The sequence below is a fragment of the Buteo buteo genome, chromosome 8, assembly GCF_964188355.1.
Source record: "Buteo buteo chromosome 8, bButBut1.hap1.1, whole genome shotgun sequence".
Taxonomy (NCBI): domain Eukaryota; kingdom Metazoa; phylum Chordata; class Aves; order Accipitriformes; family Accipitridae; genus Buteo; species Buteo buteo.
The window spans coordinates 40,955,496-40,983,268 of NC_134178.1; the positions used below are offsets into that span (position 1 = coordinate 40,955,496).

General features: G+C 45.9%; 2 protein-coding genes across 4 annotated transcripts; one reads left to right on the forward strand and one right to left on the reverse strand.

The window, feature by feature from the left end:
• Window positions 1-4,738: 4,738 nt before the first annotated feature.
• On the forward strand, window positions 4,739-17,142 carry LOC142034057 (phospholipase A2-like). Its single transcript, XM_075034764.1, has 4 exons — window positions 4,739-4,781; window positions 7,872-8,037; window positions 13,649-13,755; window positions 16,926-17,142. Exons 1-4 carry the CDS (start codon window positions 4,739-4,741, stop codon window positions 17,087-17,089), a joined length of 480 nt encoding a protein of 159 aa, XP_074890865.1. The 3' UTR covers window positions 17,090-17,142.
• Window positions 17,143-18,548: 1,406 nt separating this feature from the next.
• On the reverse strand, window positions 18,549-26,734 carry LOC142034058 (uncharacterized). 3 transcript variants are annotated; one of them, XM_075034768.1, is made up of 4 exons: window positions 26,558-26,734; window positions 22,413-22,772; window positions 19,792-19,932; window positions 18,549-18,673 (listed from the first exon to the last, which is right to left on the reverse strand). In XM_075034768.1, exons 1-4 carry the CDS (start codon window positions 26,622-26,624, stop codon window positions 18,669-18,671), a joined length of 573 nt encoding a protein of 190 aa, XP_074890869.1. In that variant the 5' UTR covers window positions 26,625-26,734; the 3' UTR covers window positions 18,549-18,668. The 3 variants fall into 3 exon arrangements, with proteins under 3 accessions (XP_074890869.1, XP_074890868.1, XP_074890867.1); XM_075034767.1 differs by having other exon boundaries at window positions 18,549-18,668; window positions 22,329-22,772; XM_075034766.1 differs by having other exon boundaries at window positions 22,329-22,772.
• Window positions 26,735-27,773: the final 1,039 nt, after the last annotated feature.

The window sequence follows — 27,773 nt, forward strand, 5'->3', positions numbered from 1 at the left end:
CTTGCCATATGCAGCACTGGTTGATGTCAAGAAAAGAGAGCAGCTAAAGCCTTGTTCTCCAGTGCCTCTCCTAACAAACCTACAGCAGTAGCCTTGAGCTCAGGGCCAACCTTCAGAAGGGCTACATCCTAGTAGTATCTTCAGGGAATGCTTGATTTCACATTTCCTGTAGGAGTAGCAACACCACCTAAAATTTAACCCATTGTTGGCTTTCTCTTTATATACTCAGACATCAAACATAAAAGACACTAGTCTGTACGCTGGATGCATCCTAATAAAGCAATCTAGGTAATGGAGCAGAGGTAGTATAACAAATACCCTCTTTTCTTCAGGAAGTCTCTAATTGCCCATCCTCTTAAAAGTGGAAGATTCAGAGCTCTCAAGTGCTTCATGATCTAAACAGGACCGACTGTGGTTTTGAATGGAGGCCTTCAATAAAAAAGCACTTTTCTGTCTCTGTTGGTACCTGAGGCTTGAGATAGTACCAGCATGAGTCTTCAAGCTATTTATGATGTTGTAGGTGAAAGTGGTGGGTTGGGACAAAAGGGGAGAGGGGAGAGGTGTGACAGGGCAAGTGCAGAAGCAGGAAAACTTTTAGCAATTGAAAAAAATGAAAATGAAACCTGAACAATGGGGAAATGAGAAGCTAAAAAAGCAGACAGCATTTGGAGGAGATGACAGTGCACAGCGAACTCCATAGGTAGGCAGCACTGGAGTATACCGGCAGAGCTGAGTGAGGATGGTGGTCTAGAGTTGTCAGGGTTGAAATGTACTTGCAAAGGTGGAATAAGAATTTTATGTGCTCCTGATCTGTATTATGCCTTCCCCACCCAGGCCATCCCTTCTTCTGTCTCCCAGGAGGAGCTATGAACACCTCTGTTTACATTATCTTTACAACCAGAAAAGAAAAATGTAATTTTGCTCTGTTGAGGACTGCCCATGAATTTAAACAACAGACTTCAAAACACTGACACATCAAAACAAGTATTTTAATGGGCTTGGGAGTCCGGCTGACTATCATGAACCTTGGTGCCATTGGTATGAACTGGTATGATGGGTCTTCCAGCTTTGTCTCTGACGGGTTCCTGTTAAATGGACACAGACGTTTATGTTAGCCATTCCTTTTCGGGGAACTCAGAGGCATTTCAGGAATTTGTCTTGGGTATCAGAGTGTACATCCATCTCTGTGCGTGTGTGTGTTTCCTGGGCCTCCGATCGGATGAAGCAGCCCAACCTCTTGGTGAATCTCATAAACTAAGCAGCCTGAGGTGGTGTCAGTATTTAAATAAGACACCTTTATGCAGCCTGTTCTTGTTTTAGGTGTACTTCAATTCTGGTAATATATCCTCTCTTTTAAGTAAGAAATGTCACCAGGGCTCTAAAACAAAAGCCAACTGTCTGAGGGTGCTCAGCTGATAACATATGCCTGTTTTCACCCATCCCTTTGCATCGCTACGGGCAGTACTCAAGGTGGCTCCAAGGAGATGCTCTTCTCCCTGGTTCGTACTGGTGGCAATACCCCCAGGTGGTGACGGCAGCACGCTCCGCATTGCCAAGGCGTGCTGCGTTTCTGATGTCCTGGCTACCTGTGGCCAAAGGACATTGCAGTCTTGAAAACCTTTTTGGAATCATGGCCCCATTGCCCTGACAGGTCCGCTAGGTTATGTGACGTCCACCAAAGCCCGACGGTTTCTGGAGGGCACGAGAGCCTCTCCATTCCCGAGCGAACCTCTCGCCGGCAGCAGAAGGACTGCTTGCTCTGCAGCAAAAGGGGAGTTACAGGCGGACCAGCCTAGGAGGTGGATACTTCTGAAAAACATAATAGGTAGTGTCACCAACGCTTGGGATAATAAGGCTGTTAAAGTCAGAAAAACCTTGACATTTCCAGTGATGAGAGAATGAGGCTCTTGAGGAAGAACAGCCTCTATGGGGTGAAGGACAGCCCAGTTTCTCCAACAGCATCTGACAGCTTGAACCTTATTGAGTAAATGTCATTAAGAACTGTGTAGATCATATAAATTCTTCTCCCCTTCAGCTGAAGGCTTTTCCCTTAATAGTGTCTTTCAATAACAAGTAGCCCAAGAGCATGAGGTAGTATCATCCCTGAGGGGCAGCTGCTCTGGTGGTGCAAACCGAGGGAACTCTGTCTGCAGCAGAGCTACTTCATCTGAAGAAATAGCCCTCCAACAGTACGGCTTGATTGCCCCATGCAAGTGACCTGAGGCTCAAAGTAAGTTTATTCCCTATGCATTTTTGGAGAGCCAGTAGTCTGTACAGCTCGGTTTGCTGAGACGATATCAATACCGTCGTGTGCTGCCTCTTGCTGCTAGTAAGAAGCAGAGCTCAAGCAGTTAACATGCAAAATTCACGTGAAGGAGTGAGATCAGGGAATTCATTTTATTTCCCTAAACAGTAATAAAAATGCCCTCATGATCCCAGTGCACTTGCCGTAACAGTAATATGATTAGCACTTAATACTGTTTAATAAATATGCTGATTAACTTAGGCAACAGTAATCAGTAACTGCACAGATAAATAACAAACTCAACCAGTCAGCAGTGTGAAACAGTCATAAGGAAACAATACATTAATTCAGCTTTCCATTTTAAGGTTGAATTTGGGCATCCTTCCTTAATATCCTGCAGAAGTCTTCTTCAAACATTGCAGATACATTTGGCTGTTAAAAGGGTCTGTATTTCTTTATTTTGTATTTATTGCTCAATGGGGGACAAAAAACTCCTCTATTATTTGGGGGCCTATAAGAAAGGGAAGAATAGAATTAAACTGTAACCCGAAAATTTGTAATGCCTTTTTTGATCAGGTTTGTAGTTCAGGAAGCCTTTGAAATAAAAACATTAAATGTAGGTTTTCAAACCCAAATGAGTGTGATATATCCAAGTTATAGACTAGACACTTTGGATGCTCAAAGGCAGTTCCCCAGGCTCAGGGACCCTGGGAATCCCGTAAAGCATCTGCAGAGGTTCCTCACACCTCCCCCTTGGTCCCCACTTAAGGACGGGGCCTGCCGGGTATCTGTCAGGGATGGAGCTTGCTCTGACAGGGCGTCTCGTTCAGCCAGACCCCACACGGTGTTTCAAAGCCTGCCGCCTTCTTTGCGCTTCCCATTTTGACGACCTGCATCCACGGAGCCCTTGAATACAGCACACCCGCCCTCCAGCATCCTCCTTCCTCAAACTTACAGTCTTAAGGTTAAATATTAGCCAGCAGCAGCCCACATACATAGGATTTGGCTTTATAACTTGAGTAAATGTGTAATTACCGAAGGGAGGTTCCGAGGGACGAGGTGTAAGCTGCGCGGCTCCTCCTGGGCCCCTCCGACGTTGTGGAGGAGCCGGGGCACGGAGCAGCCGTGTGAGTGGTGTGTTCACCCTACCTTGAATCATAAGATTTACCCAAATCTGCCATCTCGTTTGCTCTGTATCAAAGGCACCCAATATGTACTGCATCTTGAAAACTTGCTCGGTGAAGAGTGCCAGCTGCTGGAGCAGGGCTGGTCTCAGCGGAAGGCACCCGTGGAAATGACTTGCTGCTGACCTTTGATTCGAGTACCAATATTTAGCAAGCAAATATTTAAAACCACGCCGTTAAGAAGGGAGGCACAGCTTTACCATGGGGAACTCGGGCAAGGGGTGCTGCTGAGGAAGGGGCAAGCAGCCTTCATCCCCTCCTCTCCCTCTCCCAGCAGAGCAGCCAGCCCTGCCCATCATGCCCACACTGGGGAAGGGGCAGATGCTTGGACCCCAACACGGCGGATGGCTGCTGTACCAAGCAAGGCAGGAGATTTAAAGCCCTGGAGGGCTGGGTGAAGCTGTTTCAACCCCAAAGGCAAAACAACCATAGCCGTCTCTCCCACTGACGGGTGACGAGGAGGTCACTTTGCCGATCCGGCTGCCCGGTGCCACCAGAGCACAGCTGGCCCTGGGGGACTGTCCCCAGCTGCTGGTCTGTTGCCGTGGCTGGGACCCACATACTGAGGAGTCTTCAAGAAATCAGTTGGTGTCAGTCAGGTGCAGCAACAGGCCGAGAGGGTGGTGGTTTTTCCCTTGGGAGTGGCGCAGAATTAGCTATGTTTGTCAGTTTATAATTAGATACTTGCACCTAACAGTATTCTTTCTGTTGGACTTTTATAGTTTTGTCTCTTCTTTTTTAAACATGAAAAATAATCACTCTTAAAATAAAATAATTAAAAAAAAAAAAAATTTACCCTGGAAAGAGTGATCTATAAAAAGAGAAAATCCTTGCCAGGGGGACGCCACAGCAGCGAGCCCAAGCCACACAAAGCCCGGTTGCGGGCTTCCCTTTTCCGCAGCTACTCAGAGGTTAACCAGGGTCTGTAAGCAAACAGCTTAAAGAAGGAGCCCGGCTTAGTGCCTGGGTGTCTCAGGCTGTCCTGGGGACCGCCAGCCTAATGCCCTTCCAGCAGCCCCTCCCTCCCAAAGGCGATGCTAGGCAAACAGAGCCAGCCCTCGCCCTCTCCCCATGCAGCGAGGAGCCCGCTGCGAGGACGGACTGGACCGGGGCTCCGAGGCATCGCAGAAAAGGGTGTTTCGCTTCAGACGGGCGCAGAGCCAGAGATATATAAACCCCGGAGCAGCGGCCCAGGAGGATTGTTAAGCACACCCACACCTCGGCTACGCTCGGCAGCGCGGCGAGGTGCTGCCGGCCATCCCGGCGGCTGAACCCCGGCAGGGTACAGGAACACGGGAGCGATCTGCCCATGGGCTCCCGCCTGCTGCTGCTGCTGATGCTGCTTCAGGCAGGTGAGTACAACCTCTCGGCCCCTCTCCCTCCCCACGCCTCTCCCCCCCATCCCGGGACAGGCTCTCCCCTCGCCGTCAGCTTTGTGTGCTTCACGGCAGGCACCTCGGTGTGGTTGGGCCAAGTGAGAAGAAAAAAAGCGCCGCTCGACTCTTTGCGACTTTATAGCGAGGGGCTGTGCGTGCGAGCTGCCTGCTTCGCTTCCCCGGTGGTTTACATAGCTGGGGCTCTATAAACGCGGGTCGTTTTCTTTTTTAATAGGTTTTTGCTACGAAGTTGTTGGCGTCTGTGTTTCTTCATAGAAATACCCTGGTTTTGTAAGCAGTTTTCAATTCATCTGAATGTAAAATAATTTTTAAAAAGCCTGTTAAAAAAAGCCATAAATGTCTGCTAACATAAAGCCCCTACACACAGAGGCAACGCGACACTAAACTGGCAGGTCTGAGGTTATACCTGCAGTACAGTTTTAAAATAAAACCCCAAACCTTGCCTTAATCTACAGCAAAGGCTGCCCGTTTAAGCAGGAAATAGAAAATGTAAGTTGTCAGATCCAGCTCTGCTCACCTCCCTGCAGGTATGTTCTCTGCTAAGGTGCCCCGTTAGTAGTATAACTAATGATTGGACATGTTCCTAATGGGAGATGTGGCTAAATGCAGGCTGCTGCGGAGACTCAGACTTTTTCAAGGCTTTCCCAGCTGCGTTGGCTTGGCTGCCCAGCATAGAAAAAGCAATTTCAGTTCTTGGTCAAGTTATTAGCTGTGCTCCTGAATATTGAAACGTACTTGCTGGGGCTGACCTCTCAGCTGCGGCGACCCGCCGTCGGGCTCAAAACCCGGCTAGCTTTCAAAGAATGGAACAGGTACATCAGAGGCTGCCTGGATGCCCGCGTTATTTCAAGCTCTTGCAGAGCACGCAGCCCTAAGCGCACTAATTGAGTCTTTTGGACTCAATTCCCTTTGGGGCTTTCTCTCCACTTTGATGAGGAGCTCTGCACTGTAGTTACAGTTCCTTGATCCTCAGAGATATCCCCAAAAGAAGAATGGCCTTTCTTCTTCTAGGTGAGGTGCAGTTACCTTACACCAGCCTCGGCTGTTTTCAGCCAGCAGCCAACAGACCAAGTCCAGCAGTCCTGGTTTAAGAGGTCAGTGAAAGCTAAAAAAAAATGCGAGCTGCTCGTCAGGAGGCTTGAATGCCTACAAAGAAGTTTTTGTCTCCATTGGAACATTTTCAGGGTCTGCAAACAGCAACAGGTTGAAAAAGCATGATTTTTAACCCCAAATCCAGAGCAGCTCACTCCTTGTGATTTCCCCTGGGGTGCCTGAGAGCGGAGCCCCCTTCTAACTCCGGAGCCCCGCTGTTTAGACAAGGGAAATAGGTTGTCTCTTTAGTTTCAAATAACACCCGTCTAATGTGTTTTTAGCACAAAACCCGAACACTCAAGTAGTGTTTAGGTGAGCAGCAGTGGTTACTTTTTCAGGAATGTGCATTTAATCCCCGAGGAATGCCCCAGGAAGCATAAAGAAGCTGTGCGAAACTCCGAGCCGGCACAGTCCAAGGTGCCGACCGCTGGGGTAAAAATGGTGGAGGGCAGCGCTCGTTCCTGCTGGGGGCTCGGGCTGCAGGGAGGGAGCAAAAGTCTGCCTTGTCCTTGCTGGGGAGAGACCCTCCTTGTCCTCGCCGGGGCTTGGATCAGGCTAGGAGGGCGAGCCAGCCCAGGAGATGCAGGGAGAGGCCCAAGCAAGGGGATTAGAGGCTAGGTTTTAAAAGGAAATCAACTGTTTTAATAATAGTATTGAGTCCTCGGGTGGTTTAGGGGATTAATTAGTCCGTGTTTGCACCGCACTTTGAAGAGGTCAAGCACGCTGCAATAGCCGGGGGCAAGTGGCAAAGCGACGTCGGCGGTGGGTTCCCAGCTCCCAGGCGTCACCTCCCTCTCAATCCAAGCGTGCCACGAAGTCCCCCCCCTTTTCGGCAGGCTTTTCTTTTCGGAGCGGCCGTGCACGGGTGGGACGAGCGGATGGGTTAGGCAGTTGGTCTGAGGGCTTTGATGCTACTGGTGAGTAGCTTTGCCGGCCACGATAGAGCAGAGCAAAGTGCACTTGGTCCTTCACAGTAAACTCAGGCAAGAAACACTCGTTAACAAGATAAGCATCAATGCCTGCAGCTGAGCATCACGGTGGTTTGAGTATTAGAGGCAGGGTACTCTTAGTTTCCGTAACAGTTACTGCAAGGTAGAGTCTGTGGTTTCTAAGGGAGTTGCAAATTAACATGTGAAATCACAACACTGTTTGAAAGATTTGTAACTCAAAAAACTCCAGACCGGTTTGGGTGGCCATCCGCATGCTTCAGCTGACACAGAGCTCCTTTTTTTTTTTTTTCCAAATTAATGCAGCCAACCTGATGTTATGACTTAAATGGAATGTAATAACAGAAGCAGATGTAAGTGTTGCCAGCATTTCCAAACATTCAAAAGAAAGCCAATATACATACATCTTGGCTAATGTAGGCACTGTACCCTTGACAAAGTATGCCTTAGAGGGTCAGGGACTTGTAGCTATCCCTCTACACAAATTAATAATATCGCCAGCATTTTTCATCTGGAGAATGGGTTAAAATCTCCTGAATAGTAGGAGAAACTTGGATAATATAGGACATCTTGGGCAACATAGAAACCTCATTTTTTTCCGTAGAGCCCATGTTAGGTCTGGTTATGTGCTTGTCCTCTGCTGCTTCACGTCCTACTTGGGACCACAGCGTAGCTAGTAAGTGTTCCCAGGTTTGGGGGCTCTGGGGTGCAGTGAAGCCCAGCTGGTTCTGCATGGTGCTGGCACAGGCCCTGCAAAGCTTAACAGCTTGGGCTCCGTGACGTGCAAAACCGGGCACGCTGCTCGCCGGTGCAATATAGCTGCAATCACAGGCTAGTGCACCAGAGCTAGTAAGTCTTGCTTGAATTGAGCTCCCTCTGCAGAAATAGCCTGCTTGGGCATTTCTGCGTCCTCCTCCTGGTTACCCCAGCCCTCAGGTAAGGGCTTCAAGAAAATTGGTGTCAGGCGTGTTTAATCCTCGTGTGTAGCCATGTCCTGTCTTTGCAGTTTGGAAAGGTGCTCTGGGAAAATCCCATTCACTGCACACCCGAGGAATCATCGAATTGGCAGGAGCTATATCGTGTGGCACGGGACGATCTCCTTTGGCATATATTGGCTATGGATGCTACTGTGGACTGGGAGGACAAGGCTGGCCTAAAGATAAAACAGACTGGTAAGAAGAAACTCAACTATGTGCCCAGAAGCGGTGCAGATCTACCCGCTCTTCTCTGTTCGTACTCCTGTGACTCCGTGGACTCGTTACTGCCTCGTGGAAAGGGAACTTAGTATATATGAACAGCACTGGGGAATTGTGAGTGAGGACTCACGTGTCACTTGGGGTTTGAATGAGGGTTTAACCACCTTCTAGATGACAGCAGAGCTCTTGAGACCTCCTACTCTATGGGGTGGAGGGCAAAGGAGGAACCAGGATATGATTTCATGAAGTAGATGCATGTTTATTCATAGTGAGCAAGCCCTGCCTGAAAAAAGGGGAGTGACCAAGGTATTTGGAGAGTTATTGCACCCAGGTCCTGCAAATGGCAGCAGTGGGAATATCGCTGTTTATCCTCTGGAAGAAATCTAGGTCATTGCAAGGAGTAATCAAACCTGTTGCCTCGATTGCCCGTTAGTTCACAGTGAATCAAGGAAGAACAACAACAGGGGAGGGTATGGTGTTATTTCCCCTCTTCTTTGTTAGTGGTGAAGATGCTGTGCTTGTTAGTCCCGAGGCTAAAATCAATTAGTTTAGGCGGTGTTGCAATCAAAGGTTTCTTTCTTGTAATTTGCAATTAGCGTACATGTAAATCTTGAGCATGGTGGACTTTTGTGTGCTCTGAGCCTTTTATTTGCAGACTTGTCTGGTTTTAAACCTCAAAGACAGAGTACACAAGTCTATCTGTTTATCTACAGTCAACAGACCAGGTGCTACCGATAAGCAAGCACTGCTTTTACGGGGAGTGAAGGCAGCGTGCAGATCACTGGGAAGGAAACTGAGCTTTCCAGAATATCCAGCCATTGGAGACATTTTGCATTGCTACAAAACCAAACTCTTGCTGAATTGGCAGGACAGAAAAAAGCAAAAAAGGAAGAAAAGAAGGATGCCAAGGTTAAAGGACAACTCCTCTGTGGGCATAAAAGAGCAAGCGTCCCCTAGAACTAGTGGAGATGTCTTCGTTAATGCGACGAGACGTTTCATTCCCAAAGCTGTCTCTTCACATCCCTGGTTTATACCTATGAAACATTTAATCTATGAGATAGTCAATACAGGACTTAGAAATAATGAGTAAGTGCCTACAAAGTGTCATAGCTTTCAGGTGTAAAGATTTCTTTTAATTTTCAGTAATATCTCTTGACCTGCTTATCATCACTTACAGCAGTGTCTGTAAAGGTGTGTATTATTTTTGTTAGGCCTTTACCAACTCTCATAATCAGGTCTTTAAAGTAAAACATGACTTCGCTAATTTGGAGTACTCCTTTTACCAAAGGGCTGAGTGGAGTCCCCTAAAAGCTGTGTTCCATAGGCTTTAGGTGACCCCCAAGTTTAGGTGACTCTGGGAAATGCGAGTGGTCAGCACTCCTGAAAAACAGATAGAGTAAAATACGGCCACATGTTTGTCAGCTGGTGTTTCTGCTGCCATTTGATTTCCATGAGATATGGATTTTATCTTAATGGCAGAAAATGAGACTCTGCAACTGGAAATGGCTGAAAGTACCAGATAGTTTGTAAAAAGGAAGCTTGATCCTTTAAGTGCATTCATTATTATCCCTTAGCTGCAACGCTTGGCTGCAAAAAAAAAAAAACAAAACAAAACAAACCAGAAACGTATTTAGATTTAGCCCTAAAATTTTCCATTTTATGTTTCCTAAAGGAATCTTCTGATATCTGTTACTGAGAAGGAGTGCAAAAATCAGTTTGGTTGAGTACCCCATGCCTATGAAAGTGACCACATTATTTTCCATATTTGCCATTCTAAAAAAGAAAGAAGCAGAGTGGCAAAACTACTGGCTTTGAGTGACACACACTGTTTGAAATGACTCACCCCCTTGACACTTCTAGGTTTGTTACTGAGACCCCTACAAAAGGAGTAATTTTCTTGTGAGTAATTCAGTCAATCTGTCTAGACAGGGCTAGCCTGCTTCTAAACACCTCTCTTTTATGGGGAAAAAAAAAGCGCCTTTGAGTGGGTAATCCTTTTATAAGGTTTATTTCACACACCGACTTTGATGTGGAGTTGTCAGTAATTACCTTTTCCCTTTTGTTCCACTCTCACAGGCCCATCACTTCAAGACATAATAACATCTCTTCCGAAGAAAGTCAATAGATTTGTTTCTCCTTCCCCTTTCTGTTGCCCTGGCTTGCTGCAGACCCCATTTTGTAAAGGAGGACCTGAAGGTGCTCAGCACCTCCCTGAAAACCCCAAATGCCATGAAAGGCAGGGTGGCATATATGGCTCATCTAAGTTCTGGCAAACCCATAGGGAAGAGTAAGATTTCCCCTCAGTTGCTGTGTTAAAGCAAGACAAAAGGACACGCAGTGGTGGTTGTGCTGTTAACGTGACAAAAACAACGTGACAAATTCTTACCTTAATGGCATTTGCTCAGCGGCAGGGGTCTGGCCAGCGGATCCCTGAGGGCCAGCCAGAGCTGTCTGTAGCCATTACGGCCGTTTGGTAGCCCAGAGGTGATGAATAGGTTGCTTACTAACTAGATGATGCAGTTGTATTTGTTTTCCATACCTGTTGACCAGTGCTCTGCCATAGTGTTGGCTGACTCTGTTTGTGTTGCTCTAACCAAGTGTTAGCAGGTTATTAAAAGCTTAACGCCATGTTCTGACCCAGGTGCAGAAAAGAGCATTTTCAGACAGACATCGAAGGTGGCAAAGGACAACGATAAATTTCCTCACTCTTCATTCCCTGGCAGTTCTTTCAGAGCATCTGAAAGAGATGTTTGTAACATATGAGGCAAATTCTTCTTGCTTTTTGTTGGTGTAAGCTACATGTCACCCCGCTGCAGTTATGGGTATCATCAGGAGGAACCGGTCGGTGTAAGGCGAAGCAGACTTATGCCCCAAATCCTGCGGAATTTATGCAATCCCGCTGATTTCACCAAGGCAGCTAAGGAGCAGCGAGTTCTCACAGCTAGCTAGCACACCTCTCTCGTGCTCATTTGCTTGTCCGTGCCTGATTCACAGACCCTCTTTTGCCCCCTCCAAGATCCTTTCTCACTTCTTCTCCTACCTCTTTTTCTGCTCGTTCCCTCTGGCTCTCCATGAAGAGCAATTTCATTCCTTTGGCTCACAGGCTTCTAATTCCTCCCTTTGCCTGTCTGCCTTTGCGTTGTTCCTCCTCCCCACGCTCCTCCATCACTGACAACTTTACCGATTTGACTGCTGATTCACTCTTCAGACCTCATAAACGCTGTGATTTCTACAGCTGGCACTCTGCCTCAGCTCAGCCTGACTCGTGGCTCTCCACCGTGGCCTCTTGTGCTCTGTCCCCCATATATGAGACACCCATGATGGGACTGCTCTGCCATCTACCTCCCTGAGGACAGATGAGGCTGTGCCGCAGCTTAAGGTACGTTAGCCAGGATGCCCTCAGCTACAGCAACTCCTCCAGATGACACGTGCCCCAGTTGTAGCTCAGTGCATAGTCCATCCCGGTCATATCATATGGCACTTTCCATAGGGACTCATACACTGGAGAAAGCTGAGACTTACATACTTTCCACAACGCTGCGAATTCTTCTCTCCTTTGGCCTTTCACTTCTCAAGTCTTCAGGACAAGCCCAGGAGTGAGGTGTGACTGGATCACTAAAGATCTGACCCTCAGCCTGTTAGTGCCGTCATGTCCAACAGAACCAGTTCCATGGGCTGAATAAGGTCTTCTCGATTACAGCAATTGCTGTAACTCCTCATGGCAAAACTTCTGGATACGTATATCCCATAGGGCTTAGTCCCATTCTGACGTCCTTTGAGGAGCTGGCATGGAGGGACATACTAGTCTGCTACTGCTAACTTACATTTCTAGGTTTCACAATGCAGTGAGCAGTCTGGTCATAATCAGTACACAGGTTCCATCTCTGCAAGCTGAAAAAAAAAAGGGCATTTAGTTTGCAGACTCATCTGTGGGATGAAATTGCTACTTTAACTACTAAATCGGGAGCTCAGTCAGCAGGGAAAGCACACCAGACTAAATTCAGCCTGTGTGTAATCACAGGGGTTACTTGAAGGCTGAATTTGATCTGACTGGTCTGATTCTGTTGTCTCTTTCACATGATTGACCTGAGCTAGTTGCAGTCATTTTATTAGAATTTGCATCAGTGGTGGATCTTCTTCTTCGCACTTCAAAAATTGTTGGTTTTTTCCTGGGCTTTATCACCTCACACAGCCCATCAGCCCTCATATCTGTAAACCAACTTCTAAAAGGGCAAAATCCTCCTGCAGCAGAGGGTGATGGAGTTTGTGATGCTCCTGAGCTCCCGGGTAAGGTACCAGCAGCTCCCAACGGGTCTCTGGAGAAGCCCCGCTTCCTGCACAAGGGACCTTTATCCTTCTTGCAGGTTTTTTCCACTTTTCCAGAGGGATATCATGTTGGATCCTAGAGTGTTTTGCAGACTTTTATTGGCTTTTCAGGTACACTGACCTCAGGCCTTGAAGGTCTTCAACTGGATTTGGGCAGCCAGCACAGACATGCTCCCTTTTGGCCAGCTCATTGATGTCTTGAAGATATTCACATCTAGGACTCCAGAGCTTCTCTAAAAGCTGTCTGCTCCTCCTTTACACCTAAGATTAGCCTACCTTGATGCTTCCCAATTAGTAGAGTGGTTTCTCTGTAGAGTCGCAGTGATCTTGCAGGGACAGCTTCTGGAAACGCAGGAGCTCACTCTTCTCTGGCTCCAGCCTCTGACCTCGCATCCTTGCTCAACCAACCTTGGTTATCTGGCAGAGAACCTCTCTAAATGCTGAATTTTTTCTCAGTGTATTTTGAGTCACTGAACTACCAGAATGAAATTCAAGTGGGGTCAAGTTTTCTATAAATTCTGAAGTAATTTACAGTGGGAATCATCTCACTGACTAGTGTGTAGGGCTGATACCATCAGCTGAGCTAGTCACCCTCAGCCCCCTCTATGGTCAATGAGAAGCAATTGCACTTTCAAATGCAATGTTTTTCACCTATGTTACATCTCCTCAGCACGATAATACGAACTGTGCCCCAGACATGCATAAAGGCAGCATAGATCAATGCCTTAGATGGAGATGTTTACATTTAGGGACCTGAAGTTAACTGATATGAATCCCGCCATTGAGGCTGATGAGTTTGTAGCCAGCTCTCAGAAACTGGATGGGCCAAAGAGCACGTGGCAGGTCCAGGTGAACTGGAGAGATGGAGCTGCTCGGTGATGCTGAGGAAGGCGAAAAACATCCCGACTCCAAATTCTGAGATGGGTCTAAGCCTAAGCTGGTGACCCACGGTCACGCACCATTTCAGTGAGTGGGATTATCACGTGTTGACCACACCTGCCTTTCTGAGAGCGAAAGCTCAGAGGAAGCAGCATGGTGGTTATGGGAGAAAATATAGCTTTAATGAGCTCCTGAGCCATGTGAATTTTCAAAGAGATGCCAGGACGCTTGGTTCATCGACAGACGATTTACTGGCAGGCTGGGGCAAACATTGCTGTCCTAAGTGGTGCATGAGTGGAGCACTCCTGGAGTACGAGCAAACACCCCTGAGCAAAACGTGCAGGATGCCTGAGCCCAAACTCTACCTTTTGTTCTCTCCCAGGTGCTGCCACAGGCACGACTGCTGCTATGACAAGGCAGAGAAGGAAGGCTGCAGCCCGAAGGCGCAGCAGTACCGGTGGGCATGTGAGCAGAACGCCGTGCGGTGCGGTAAGGAAAGGCTCGCTCATGTTGGGTTTGTTTCGCTCCTTCCTCTGCAGGCGCATAGCCTGACCTAAGGGCTTTGTGGGCCTCGGAGGCAGGTCTGTGTATGCTGAGATGGTTTTAAAGCCGCCTTGGGCAACGTCTGTTCTCCTCTGAGCTCTCTTCCCGTCCCTTGCCTGGATCACTGGGCTTGCCGAGAGTCCCCAGCTGGAGCTGGGAGAAAGGCTGGAGCCCCAGCACCAGCTGTCCCAGGTAACCGGAGTCCTCCCCAGGCTGAGGAGTGGGAGCGGGGGCCATGGAGCCAACAAGCCGTCTCAGGTTGGCACAGATGCAGATGCCTCTCCGGAGGCTCTCTGTCCACCTGCATTAAGCACACCTGCTCCTTACCGGTGCCTTCCCAAAGCTGTGCAATGGTCTACCTGTCAGAACTTCTGCAGGGGTGGTCTTCCCACGGCAGTTTTGGCCCTCTGTCCAGTGGGACTGTTCACCGTTTTACTTACCATTATGTACTGCTAGAGAAGAGCCATGCTATTACACATGTCTGTAAGACAGGTTAAATAGGGTGCCAGCCTGCATCTTTGCCTCGTGTGGGACTCCAGCCTAAAGCCCTAGGGCTCCAGCAGGGATTCTGAAACTTGCGGAGTCAAATGCTCTCGAATGCCGCAGGCATACAGTGAGTGTGGGCTGTGCTCAGCTCTACAGCTGGTACCCAGTCAAGAAGGTCTTGAATTGCACAATCACAGCCCGTCAGTGGCTCACACCAGTTTGTTTTGACATACACCAGATGACTTGAGTCTTAGAATTTGTCACTTCTATTTCTAAGTCTCCAAAAAGTCCCTGATGGTAAAATCCATTGTAGAACACTTCTAAAGTTTGCAAAGAAACATGTGAGAGTAAAACTTGTCCCTGTACCATCAAAGCTACTTGCCTGAACATTAAAAGAGTGTTTCCACCTTATCAGAAGACCATATTCTACTGGTGCAATCCTCAGCCTCTCCAGCAGCTGAAAATCTGCCAGCAGATACGGGATGGGTCACAGCACATCTGCAGTTGCTCTTTTCCAAGTGCCAGAACAACCTATTAAATACAAAGTGCCGGCTAAGGAATGTATTGCTTTAATGTGTAACTGCTCTCCCTCCCGCTTACCCATATTTCCATAGCTGACTGATATTATCTGCTAGCTATTGTTATCTGAAAAAGAAAACCCTGTTTCTTTTTGCTGTGAAGGAACAATCCTAGCTGCAGATGTGAGGCGTATCATCAAGTCCACAAGACACGTGCAAAGTATGTCCCATAAGACTGCACTGGGCAGCTGTTGCTCCAACCTGGCTAACAAGCATGAGTTAAACAAATGCCATTCATTCCTTAACTGATGTCCAGGCAATGCCTGAGAAGCATCCATCAACTGTTCTCCACAAGCCCTCAGCAGGCTTCACTTCCCCTGACATCCCCCATGGGGAGGAACAATAGAAATGTGTTCTGAAGGCAAATTTCCCACCCCAGGCTACAGCACAGCAGGTTTTACTGAGGTGTGAAGGTATATTGTCTGATCCCATTCAAACAAAAGGGATGAAGAATTAAATTTCCAGGCTTGCTTGCTGGGCCTGGGGTAGCGATGTCCACAAACATTAGAAGCAGAACTGCTTGCACTGTCCTTTCTATGCAAGAGCAAATAAATGCCTGTTGCCTGGCACTGTATCATAAACACAGATATTTTCAGGTAAATTAAACAGAAACTCATTTTACCTGGGACTTTTCCTCCTTTTGCTACTGTTAGGCAGTTTTGTTCATGGAATGAAAAAAATTGGCAAAACCATATTTTTCAGTCCAGAGATGCCATCACATGTAGGCGAATTCCATTCAATAAATACCCAGAATATAGAAAAGGATGTAAGTTGTGGGGGCTGGTCAAAAAAATCATTCTGCTCTAACAGAAACGACTGCCAAGCCAGACTCTTGTACTCACATTAGACTGACGGTGGTTGGCACGGCACAGGAAGAACTCAAGCAGCAGAGGGCAAGGAGAAAATTGAGCAGGACTGGTAGCTAAATAAAAAATGGACTTAGTGCTGAGTCCTCATCCATGGGACCCTTGAAACACTTTTTATCAGTAAACATGTGATTCTTTTCAGAAGAGCTTAAGAAATATGGGGTCTTCTTATTTATCAGATACAGGGTTGATCCAGCAGAGTCCAGTGAAATCTGGAAAGATTCCTGTACTCTTTGCAGTTGGTTTTGGAGCAAATCCCATGTGCACTGGCATGAAGTCACACTTTAAACTTTGCCTAGTGTGGGGTTTGGCGGGTGTTAGATAATCTATAGTAGCAGCCTCAAATAAACAAGGCACTGTGCTTTGAAATATTAGCCCAACGGCTGCATTTAAGCCACCTATAGGTGGGATGGGGTTCATTAACCCAAAATCAGCCATTTGCAATAGAGCCACCTGAGCTAGTTGCTCTGATGGTCCTCATGGTCCTTACCTAGTGATGTAGTCATATAATGGCATTATAAATAGCTCCACACGTATAATTTTGATCAGTTTCGTTAGCTGCTGACTCACAAAAATCAGGTACCTGACTCTGCTGTGAAGTTCCTTGGCTTTTCTGCAGAGATCAGAGAGATGTAAGAGCAACTCATGGAGCATGAGTGAAGGATGCCTGGTGGGTGCTTCTATACCCTCGGGTTTCTGAATGTTCCTCTGGGAGACTCTTCCTTTCAAAGCAGCATTTTTTTCTTTTGAAATTGGTCTGATGTGCACAAGGAGGAGTTAAAAGGGAAGTTGACTGACTGAGGGAAAATGGAATATTTTTAGCTCAGGCTAAGCTAAAATAATTTTCTTTTTCAGCTTCGGCCTCTGAACTAAACTCCCATTGTTCACACAGTTCTAGAAGCAGGGAACGCTTTGTCCTGGGCAGGTTTTTATAAGCATTGCCAATTTATGTTTAGCTGCTACTTTTTGATGCTTTTGGTCACAGTTAAGGTCAGACCTGTTGACAGAGACAGGACAGGGGAGAGTCAGGTCCACACACAACACGACATGTTGGTCCTTCTCTCTTCCTGCTCCCACAGCCTCTGTTCCCTAAGTATTGCTTTATTAGGGAATCATTCCTCTTAAAACTTTCTTGCCTTCGACTAATACAGAACCTCTCATCCTCCGCTCACATTTTCTTTTGCAGATAACCTGACAGACCGGTGTGAAAAAATGGTGTGCCTGTGTGACCAAGAAGCAGCCAAATGCTGGGGAGCAGCGCCGTACAACCCACACTTCATCCTCTGGCCAGACTTCTTATGTGGACAGACTCATCCCACATGCCATTTCAGATATGGGGGGGCAGAGTAGTCTTTTTAGGACCTTTCTTCTAACCCTTTGAATCTGAATGTGCTGGAATAAAATTTGACCTCTTTTACCAGAGCTAACAATGATGTGAAAGAATTTGTATCAGGCTAGGGTTTAGGGGAGAGACAGGGTAACATATATGCTGAAGTAAGGATAAAATCCTGCTCTGATCGCAGCCCTTGCAGAAACAGACGGTTTGGTCTGCAGTGCAGTGGAAACACATTACCCATTACCAAATGGCTTTTTTGTCCTTTCACACTGCCTGACCTTCAGCTCCCACACATTTGCACATGATCTGGAAAACATGTAGAGACTTCTGCTGGACTGGCTTGGGGAAAAAAAAAGAAAATCCATCTCTGTGAAAAGATACACTGGCCTTTGAAGACCTGAGGTGTGCCAGTCTGGAAGTAGAGTGACCCACCGTATTTTCCTGGACCTACAGGAGAGGGGGACATCAAAGAGGGAGGATGCCTCATTACCCCTTAGTTGTGCTCAGAGGAGTTCTGCTTCCTACCAGAAGGAAAAGCAGAGTCTGGCTCAGTGCAGGGCTCCATCCTTTCTTGTGAGGGGTGTGTGGGGTGTGTGTATTTCTTAGTTTATGTAGCCAGCTGTCTTATCCCTTACGTTCCTGCCTTACAGCACTGGGGACACTTCTGAGGTGTGTTCGAAGGTAAGCAGAGTTACACCAGGCTGTTGCTGTTGCAAGGCCAGCAGGGGTTTCTGACTTCTACTTACTAGTAGGCGCACCCACGCATTGCAAAAGAACATATCCTTTGCCTGCTACACATGCTTCAGAGCTGATATGCTGTTCTCCCATACACATAAGACATGCTCTCCTATATTGGAATAACCCCCACTCACTGACCTGAGAATCAATTATTGCCATGTCAGGAAACAGGAGCTATCAAGAACATTAGTTATGTCAAGCAAATCTTTCATCACTCCTTTTTTTTAAGGGTATTAGAGGCTTATATTGAAACACTACGTTTCCTTCTGACAAAAGTAAGCCAAAATGCCATTCTTTCAGCCAGGGATAGCTGTGTTCAAGTGGTCCTTCTTTGCCTCTTTGTTGCAAGCCTGTAAACTGGAGCAAGCCAACGGGACAAGAGCCTCTATACCGAGAGGCGCAGACAGGTGGGAGCCATGGTTGCACCCCCAGAAGCAACGCGTTCGATTTCCTCAGGTAGGTGTTAGCAGCTGGGGGGGCCTGGGTATGTCAGGCTCCTTCTATCTTTAAAACAAGAAGTAATGGCAGGGAAAGACCCAAGGTACCTCATCAGAGTCTAGGTTTGGAGATATGTGGCCAAAATAAGTGGGGTTTTGGCAGGTGATAATGCAAATTTCTTCACAAAAGGCTGTTTTGCTCCTTGCTGGAGGGGGATGCTGAATATGCCACTGTGGCTGTCAAAGCTGCAGGAAAAAGAAACAGACTAACAAAAATAAAAATGCCAAAGACAACAGGTACTGAGGCAAAGGCTTTTATTCCGTCTAGAGCTCCATTTTTTGGCTTACAGGGCCTCAGAAGTTGTTCCACCTGTAGGCTTTGCATCTTCCAGTGACTCCTGTAATGCTGCACCTCAACCTACACTGAGCAAGAAGGAAAGGAGAGAGAGCGAGTGAGCGATGCAGAGTCAGTACAGCGCAACAAACTCTTCCAAGGCCATCTGGCAAGTAAAGAAGTCCCGAACTCTGTTCATGCAGAGGGTTTTGCAAAGGGATGATGATGCTGTGTGGGCAGCATCAGTCTAAGGGTGCGGGTGAGCTTCTCAGCAAGGGCTGGGAGACCTTTCCCGGGAAGGGAGGCATTGCCTCTGGCCGTGTCCTTGTCCCCGCCGGGATGGCCATCGGGTGGCGGCAGCGCTCCAGTGAATGAAAAGAGCAGCTCTTCCTATTTTTTTTTTTATGATTTTTTTTTTTCAGCAGGCCAAGCAAGATTTTTGAGTGTCGGGAGAAGAGGTGCAAATCACAGACACGGCTCCCCGCTGAAAGCAAGAAGTCAGCCGAGCTCGGTCTGAAACACAGACCACATCTTGGGTTGCGCAAAATGGGAGCTCAGCTTGTTTCAAAACGCAGCCTTCAGTGTCAGTCTACTCTAATTAGACCAGCTGACAGTGCTGGAAAAAACAGGCAAGCTTTCATGTACCTCAGCCTCTTCTCGGATCAATTCTTTGGCTCATGTGCAACGAAAAGGTCTAGTTTTTCCAACCTGATCTAATAAAAGATATTACTGGGCTTTACGCACCACACTTAATGCAAACACCTAGGCCATCATAGGCTTTCTGTACACGAGCATTACAAGAATAGAAATGTAAGCATGTAGTTGGTGGGAGGAAGAAACATCCTTGAGCATAAACCTAAAAGAACCGAAGAAGACCCAGGACTTCATTAAAAGAAGCAGCAGCATCTCATTGAACAACTCCTTGCCAAGAAGATCCCATTGTTTTATTTATAGGTAACTCATTAGGCCCATGCATGTAGCTCTACCCAACAAAAACAAAGAACTATTTGAAAAAGAGATGAAATATAGAGCCAGCCCTGTTAGAGTTTCATCCACACTGCTTATTTCTGGAACCAGATCTCATGTCTGACCAGAGGTAAGTAAATGGCTAATTCCTCCTTAAGTTAAAAAAAAGGTACCTTTGGAAATAGGTGACTGAGTTCATGTTTCTAGCAAGGGATTCCAGGTTTTGGTTTGTGTTCCTTACCTTGGCGAGAGCCTTGTCTCATGCAGAGGACGCATCTCCTCAGCTGCGGGGTTAAAACAATGATCAGAACCACTACACCTCCGATACCAGCCGCCACAACGCCAATGATAGTTCCAATGGATTCTTCTATACCAAACAAGCCTGGGGGAGAAGGGAAGGTAGAGAGGAACAAAAGATGTCATCCAGGCAAGCATATGCAATGCAGCCAGCACGTTTTCTGCAGTGGCTGCAGAGGAAGCTGCTTACTACGATATCAATTAGGCTAATGTCTTGTCTGATATGAAATCATAGGCTTCTACAAGGGAGAGAGTGTATTGCACTACAGAGCTATTGATTTTTTTCATTCTTATGTAGGAAGCTGCTACACTTTCTGGGGATTTAGAGATAGGACAGCCCCGTCTCCCTAGCAATCTCCCTTAACAGCTGGATGCTATGGGATGGCAAAAGATGCTGCTGCCTGAATTAATGGGACTCATGCTTGTATGCTTTACTTTCAAATGGAAAAAAATACTCTGACCATTTTGAGAAAGTCAGCAGTCTCCCTGTCTACCTCCAAAGGAGACAGCACCAGAGGGTGGGCAGAGCTCCACTGAAGCCCTTTCTTTGATTTGTTGCTCTCTGGGACTGTTGCATGGCAGAGATGGGATGATCCCATTTTTTTTGAGATAAGAGCACGTTGGCATTCTGGCTTTATTATTTGTTGGGACTGAAGGATGATTCAGGAAGAACCTTTGGTCAGGTGAGCACAGTACGATGGACTGTTACAAGGGTTGTGGGACGCAGCGTGGAGAGCATCTGCCCTGTAGCTTAGCGTCTGCCAGAGCAGGAATGTCTCTTTAGAGAGAGGGAAACTGGCTGGGCAATGGCACATGACTGATCTGATCAGATTTTAAGTGACTGCCTCACGCTCATAGTAGTCATTTTGCCATGTGACTCACCCAGGAAAGGTAATAAAAGAATGATTAAAAGCCTTCCAGTTTTATCTACAGTTGCAGTCCAATCAGGCATTCACTACATATATCTATGTGATTATATTTAAGCTTCACTAGAAAATTTGGATAGTTTTGCTACCATGTTGACACACAGATTTCCAAGCATCGGACCACATGTTCACAGGAGCAGCCATTATTCTGTGCTACCTAGTTGAATGGATGGACATTGAGGTTTACTACAGCTGTGCTCATCAGTAAATAACCCACTCCCTTCTCCCACGTAAAGGGAAGTATCCTGTAGTTTAAATCCATTTGTGGGGCTGCTCTTTTCATCAGGAAAGTAAGGCCAATGAAGGTGCTGTAGAACCATTACTTACTTTACTTCAAAATATATGTCATTTGTTGCCTGTAATGGACAAGTTAACAGGGTCAGCTAATTTCTCTTTTTAATTTCAGATAAATTTTTGGGCAGTCTGGATTTGTGGCACATAACATTTCTTTACGAATTATATTTCTCATATTCTCTTGTCCCTTTAATTCAGGCATAGTGCAAAAATTATATATTTCATCTTCTCTGGAACACAGAAAGGCAATTACACTGGCCAGAGTGCAGATGTTGCAAGAGTAACCTGCGCTACTGAGACTATGATATCAAGCCAACGGGACACCTCATTAGACACATGACCAAGCACTTGCAGGGGGCACAGTTTTCTTGCCTTGTTAGTGCTACAGTTTAAACTAAGTAGTTTTATAAAAATTAGTAATGGAAGAACTTGGGCTCAAAAGGGCAAAGGCTTAGTGAATCTTGGTGAGCTAGAAGCTTTGGTAATGAATCAGGGGGAAACAGCAGTTGCATAATTTAGTCTTGACACAGAAGGTGCTATTTTTTGTTAATTAGATAATAAGATAATAAACCTTCTGATGTGTTGATTTGTTGGGACTGGAATGTGTTTAGCCTACATAAAAAGGAAAGCTGCTTTGACATTTCCAGCTGATAGAAGGCAAAGCAAGTTATCTCCTTACTTAATATGCCTAGTGTCTATTTGTGAAGCTAAGAAAACATAGCATGGCACTTTTAATGCTACTTTGATTTTAATGTGAAGTTAAGCAGAAATGGTATAACGTGATCCTCATGTTTATTGTGGGATTCCTTATGTCATCCAGAGTTAAGGAATGAATATGCAAGTTAGTGGGTTGGAGAGAAATAATGTCAAAAAAGAGTTCGTAGCTGTTCCCTGAGGTGATATCTTGACACCTGCCATTCATGAGGGTTCTGCCAAACAGAGCTGTGAGTACAAGAGAACTTGCCCGACTCTTTCATTCTTGACACTGACTTTGATTTTAGTGATAAAATTATTCCTTCTTTTTTTGGTTGTAAATACCCCTCCTTACAATAAGACCTGTGAGACTGCTTATAGAGGCAAGCCAATCAAAATTAGCTGGCCTAACAAAAATAACGAGAAATGCTATAGAGCAATTACACTCCATGACACTAGGCCCTAACTGCTAGAGGCCAAACAGGCCAACTTCCCCCTATCTGCGAGCGTGTAGACCAGCTTTGGAAGAGAAAGAGGGCGAAAAGAAGTAAATAACATCAAATATTACCCAGAGCCCTCCTGATCCTGAGCTTTGTGCCATCTCCTGTCACCACCTTCCCGTCTGGAAGTGTAACCTCACAGAAATAAATACCGTGGTCACTGGTTGTCACATTGAGGATCACCAGGGAGGCATCCCCTTGGGACAAGTCTCCACTCATGAAAACCCTGGAGTTATTTGGCAAGATGGTCACATTGTTTTCTAGCAGGTCCATCTGTCCCTTTTCATCTTCTTTGTACCACTTCACCATTAGGTCAGTCAGGAAGGGACGTTGTGGGCTGTGAAAGCGACAATTTAAGACCACAGTTTCACCCTCTTTGGCTTTTTCCTTGGCTGGTGTTTGAATCACCAAAAGGTGCCATGGCTCAGGTGTTGTCAACAACGAGGGCCGTGCTGTTACGCGAGTTACAGCTGCATTCTCCTTGCTTGCACTTCCATCACTAACACCAACATCTGTACCAGGAAAGAGAAAGAAGAGGAGGGTTGAGGGCGATAGGATGATAAACCTTCCAGCTGCTCCTGGCCTCTAACCAGCACAAAGAATGGCTCCTGGAATTAGAACTTGAGGGTAGTCACTATTAAGACGATAGGGATTTTTTTCCCAGTTCCTGCTTAGATTACGTTCATGTGTACAAACAGGTCTTTTCCTGATCCTCAGTTCCTTTCTACTGCCATACTAGAGGAAGATTAATGCCATTGTCCAATGGCTTTGGGTGAAGTATAAAGACCATTCAGCCACATTTCCACCTGGAACACTAACCTCTTTCTTCCCCCCAAAAAAAATCTTGGAGCCTGATGTTCCTGCCTCAACTGCTTTTGAGGCAAAGCAAAAAATGCATGTACACTTACACACAGGCAGCTCTGTTCTGACAAGTACAGTGAATATGCGCGCATCCTAATGCAACTGCCTGCATCCCAAAACATAATGTGAGCTTCTTAGAAGTTCTGGCACATATTTCTAGTTTCAGGACAGGAAATCTTGAAATTATGGGATGAATCTCCATTGCAAGAGACTGAACCCCCAGCAGATCCTATCAGCGACCTGGGGGGCAGCACCTTGGCTTTCTGCAGGTGTTGATACTGAGGGTGAGATCTATTCTCTGTGAAGGGACACCATTGTCCTGCTACCTTTTGTTAGAAAAATATGGGCACATGCCTGTAGTAGAGACTTAAACCTGCCTTCTCTCACTCAGCTGCTAATCATAGTATCAAACAGCCTTGAGCTAAGAGTATTGTGAGTGGATCTCATTTCTGGAAACAAGTCTGAGCTCCGAAGATGAGAGGAATAGTTGCTGTCCCAAAAAGAGGGAAAACCAAACTCTTAAGACAACAGCTGTCGCCAAGAAGGAGTTCAGACTAATTTTTGGAACAGTTTCTTCTGTTGTTTTATTTTCCTCAAGTGAAATAGTCTCCCCTCATACTAGTCAGTGCCCTCTCAAGGACTGCAGACAATTCCACAGTGAAGGTCTTGATTTTCCATTGACTTGAGTCTTTCGTTGCCATCCAAAGGGTGTGAAACGCTATTGTCTGGGTCTGGTATGACAATGACAATAGCCTCTCTATGCTCAGGGACAAATGTCTCAAGGCCATGGAAAACCAAACCCCTTGACGATCAGTTTGAGAGTTACTTGAATGGCTCCTCCAGGCATGCTTGTACACAAAATCACAGTTGTATTCATAGTTATTATTATTTATGGCTCGTATGGGAGTAGCACTGACAATTTCTGTCAGACAGCAGGGCCCTGTTGTTCTAGGTGCCTTATAAAAGGATGGGGTATAGAGCTTACAGTTTAAATATCAGAGAGGAGAGAACTCATGGATGCAAAAATATAGAAAATATAAGCTGGCTATGAAACTAGGCTACGACAAAGCATGTGAAAAACCTTCAGAGCTGCTTGGTGCTCTGTGCTTTTACCTCAAAGTGAAGATTTTGGCCTTGTAACTGGAACACCAATCCACAGGAATCGGATGCCTGAGAATTAGGTACCCAAATATTATTGTAGTTTTGGATCCAGCCCCCTAAAATGAGTAGTCCTTATTAAAGATACTGGATGAGATATTATCCTCGTGTTCACACATAATCTTACCAATGAGCCCACTGGAGTTTCTTGGGGGAATCTGAGGTCCAGATTTTCCCTTTCCAGCTAGATAACAGTGTATCAGTGCAGCAGTCATAAAAGTTGAAGTATCTGGACAAGGTACTTTGAAGAAGTACAAAGTATAATTGAAATACTTGGCAAAGTTGATGGTAGCTTGACATATTACAGTCTTTGTGTATCAAATATTCTGATGTGATCTATTTGGTTACTCGTTAGGAGTTAATTTGAGCAGTTTCATCACGAGCACTCTTTTAAAAATCTCTGTTCATTAACCATTATCTCCACTGGATACTGCTGCTTTAGCAAAAGCAGTATGTGCTACTGCTACCTTGTTTTCAAGGGATGACCACAGAATTTCTCCACTACAAGTGTTCCAGCCTTACCACATGCACCCCCTGCAACACAATCATAATTTTTATTCCTTTTAGTGATATAAAAGGTATCATTTTTACACAGCCACTTAGTGGCATAGAGAACAAAACTGAGCAGGAACAATGTGCTTTGATGTTGCCTCTGTTTGTCATGAGTTTTATTTGCACCTCCTATCATGAAATAACTGGCCTTGTCAGCTGTGTTATCCCACATCTTGGATTCAATACAAATCACGTAACTTAAAGCTAATTAGGAAAATCAAAACACAAGAGCAGTAGGCTGTATTGTTTCACCCCAGCTCTGTTTGGAGGTTTCACTGAGAATGCCACAGCACAGCCTCTACTTTTCTTTTTCTTTCTTTCTTTCTTCCTTTCTTCCTTTCTTTCTTTTTCTTTCTTTCTTTTTCCTTTTGTAAGGTTGCAAAACTGGAACATACTAGTTCACTTGTATTCAAATACACAATGCCCTTATCATACTGGCATCTGGGAGCATACCATGCCAAATGCCTTGTTGACTCTGCTTCAAAGCTCTTTTTAAGTCAGCCGCTTAGTTAGCAGAGTGATGTGTAGGTCCCCTGTCATGCGGGTTGTAGAGCTCAGTCCCCAATGGAGAGGAATGCAACGCTTTTTGGTGAAAGCACTTGAGCTAGACAGACTACAGAGAAATACAGCACGGATGATCTTGTCTTGACCTGGAAAAATGATTAGATGATCTAATAGGTCATTGTCATATGAAGTCGGTAGTTCATGGCCAGTTTTCAACCATGAGGGGAAAAAGCTCTCTGGGATTTCCTGTAATGTGACAATGTGCTCCACATTTGGCAGTACTAATAGGGCACCGACTAAGCCATCAGCCTCCCCTTTATGCAATCTGCAGGTTGATACTTTCCCATGTAAGGCCATGTCGTTGGCTGTGAATGAGAAATACACAAGGCAGGCTAGAGGAGGTGGGGTGACAGGAGGAAAGAATAAAAGATACCTGTGCTCTCTTCCAGTCTTGGAGCCTCTAACTTACTCTTTGGCGCCTGCAGTAAACCCAAACAGCCCTGCAAGCTTCTTCTGCCAGCTGCCAACAGCACCGGGGACCCAAAATGGTGGGTGGAGGTCAGTGCAAAATTTAACCTTTCTAGTTGAGCCTCCTCTCCTTTGTTCACACTCATTAGGTGGAGGAGAGGTTGAGGGCAAATAGGGCTCGATTTCCAACCCACAAAAAAAATCCTCTCATGCTGGAATGACTGTCTTTTAGATGGGTTTGTTGGCTTTAGAGCTCAACTTCACACTCAGCTGGTGCTATGAGGGTGCTATACAAGCTGTATTCAGCTCCCAGTTGTCTATGATTAAGTGATCAATGACTGCACATTTCTCATCTTAATTTATATGACTTTTGCCCTGGGCTGAGGTTGGCTTTTGCAAATGGATATGAATAACTACCTTGTAGACAATAACTGGTTGCTAATACATCAGAGAACCAAAATAGAAATGAAGCTTCTAGCAATGATGATACACAGCCTTTCTTCTTGAAAAAGACAGGCAAACATACTCTTTCTGAACATTTCTATTAGCTAAAGAGGAATGTATCCATAAAGAAAAGTATGTTTTAATGCACTGCACAACACAAGATACAGTTTTCCTGCATCCTGAAGAAGCCCTCAGTGTAAAGTTGCTTTTCGGGGGGGGGGGGGGGGGGGAAGAGAGAACTTCTCAAACCAAACTCTAGGAATAAGCTATATTTCTTCTAATTAAGGAAGGTGGTTTAGTTAGTACTCACCCACCAACAAGAAGAGGAGGAATGAAGATGCTGCAGATCTACAGAGCTTCCCAATGTGCTGGCTCATAGTTGCTGAAGTATATGGCCTCACCGTCTCTCCCTCCGGTAGTACGGGCAAAAAAATATGTCTGTGTTATTGCAACAGGACCTCACATTCTGCCCAGTGAATGTCACACTTTCTAAAGTTACCACAGCTTCGAGCTCACAGTGCTCTGCCTGCTCCCTGGATGACAGCCACATTTGAAGCGACAACAATGAGTTCTGGGGCCTGTTCTGATCTCTCCCTGAGAAGATTCTGAAACTGTTCTGAGAGCAGAGGGAAGATAATCCGTTGTTTTCTGCTTTGGCCTTGTATAAACCAGAACTTTGGGCTGAGTACAGAATATCCAGATACTCTAAAGGAGACCTCTCTTCTGCTGAACACCTCCTTAGTGGAAGTGAGAAGAGAAAGAGCATTGGCTTGATTTTCTGAGCAGCCGGAGTCCTATCATCCTAATTCACCATGAAAGGAAGTTATAGGAATTCAGTATCTTTGTGGCTATGTGCACACGGTGTTTATAGGTAAAATGTATTCCCCAAAGTATTTTTTTCCAGTGCAGAACAAATCTTTTTTTCACAAAAAATCGATTACTTAAACTCAGTTTAAGTAAAGCTCATCTATGCCACCTGGGTGGAGGGGAAAACTGCTAAAGCAGGTGGCCTATCTGCAAAACTAGCAGGTGTGCTATGGAATGGAAAATCTGGGTTTACGCAAAGGTACATACACAGTGCTGCGTTGTGGAAAGATCTCCGGCAGCCCCAAAGCCTCACCTGTAGCATCCAGCTCTGCCAGCAGTGCTACCGCTGTACCAAGCATGTGCCACTCTCGCTGTCTGGATGACTCCTTTTCCCTCAGCTATGGGATTAGGGATTATCGCACACCTTTCCAGAAGCCCGCTGGCTTTATCTAATGATTTTGCTTATCTTTAGGACTCTTCAGATAATGGAATTGTGCTTGAGTATCCAGTAAAGACTCAATTCCACATCTGTTAAAACACAAAGCACAATTCAGCTGCGAGGCATGAGTATTTCTGCTTTTCTTTGTATTTGAAAGCAAAACAGACCCCCCAAAAGCCCCCATCACACCATGAGGAAATCACCCTACTGTCATATGGCTTTCTTGAATAAGCTTTATTAAATTCTGTGATCTGCATCTTTGCATGTGGATGCTCCACAA

Excerpts from the sequence above, each read along its gene's own strand:
- LOC142034058 (XM_075034767.1), bottom strand. The coding sequence starts at position 26,624 with ATGAGCCAGCACATTGGGAAGCTCTGTAGATCTGCAGCATCTTCATTC. Across the intron at positions 22,773-26,557 it reads CCTCCTCTTCTTGTTGGTGG|ATGTTGGTGTTAGTGATGGA; the intron begins GTGAGTACTAAC and ends TTCCTGGTACAG. Across the intron at positions 19,933-22,328 it reads CAGGATCAGGAGGGCTCTGG|GCTTGTTTGGTATAGAAGAA; the intron begins GTAATATTTGAT and ends CTTCTCCCCCAG.
- LOC142034057 (XM_075034764.1), top strand. The coding sequence starts at position 4,739 with ATGGGCTCCCGCCTGCTGCTGCTGCTGATGCTGCTTCAGGCAG. Across the intron at positions 4,782-7,871 it reads GCTGATGCTGCTTCAGGCAG|TTTGGAAAGGTGCTCTGGGA; the intron begins GTGAGTACAACC and ends CTGTCTTTGCAG. Across the intron at positions 8,038-13,648 it reads CCTAAAGATAAAACAGACTG|GTGCTGCCACAGGCACGACT; the intron begins GTAAGAAGAAAC and ends GTTCTCTCCCAG.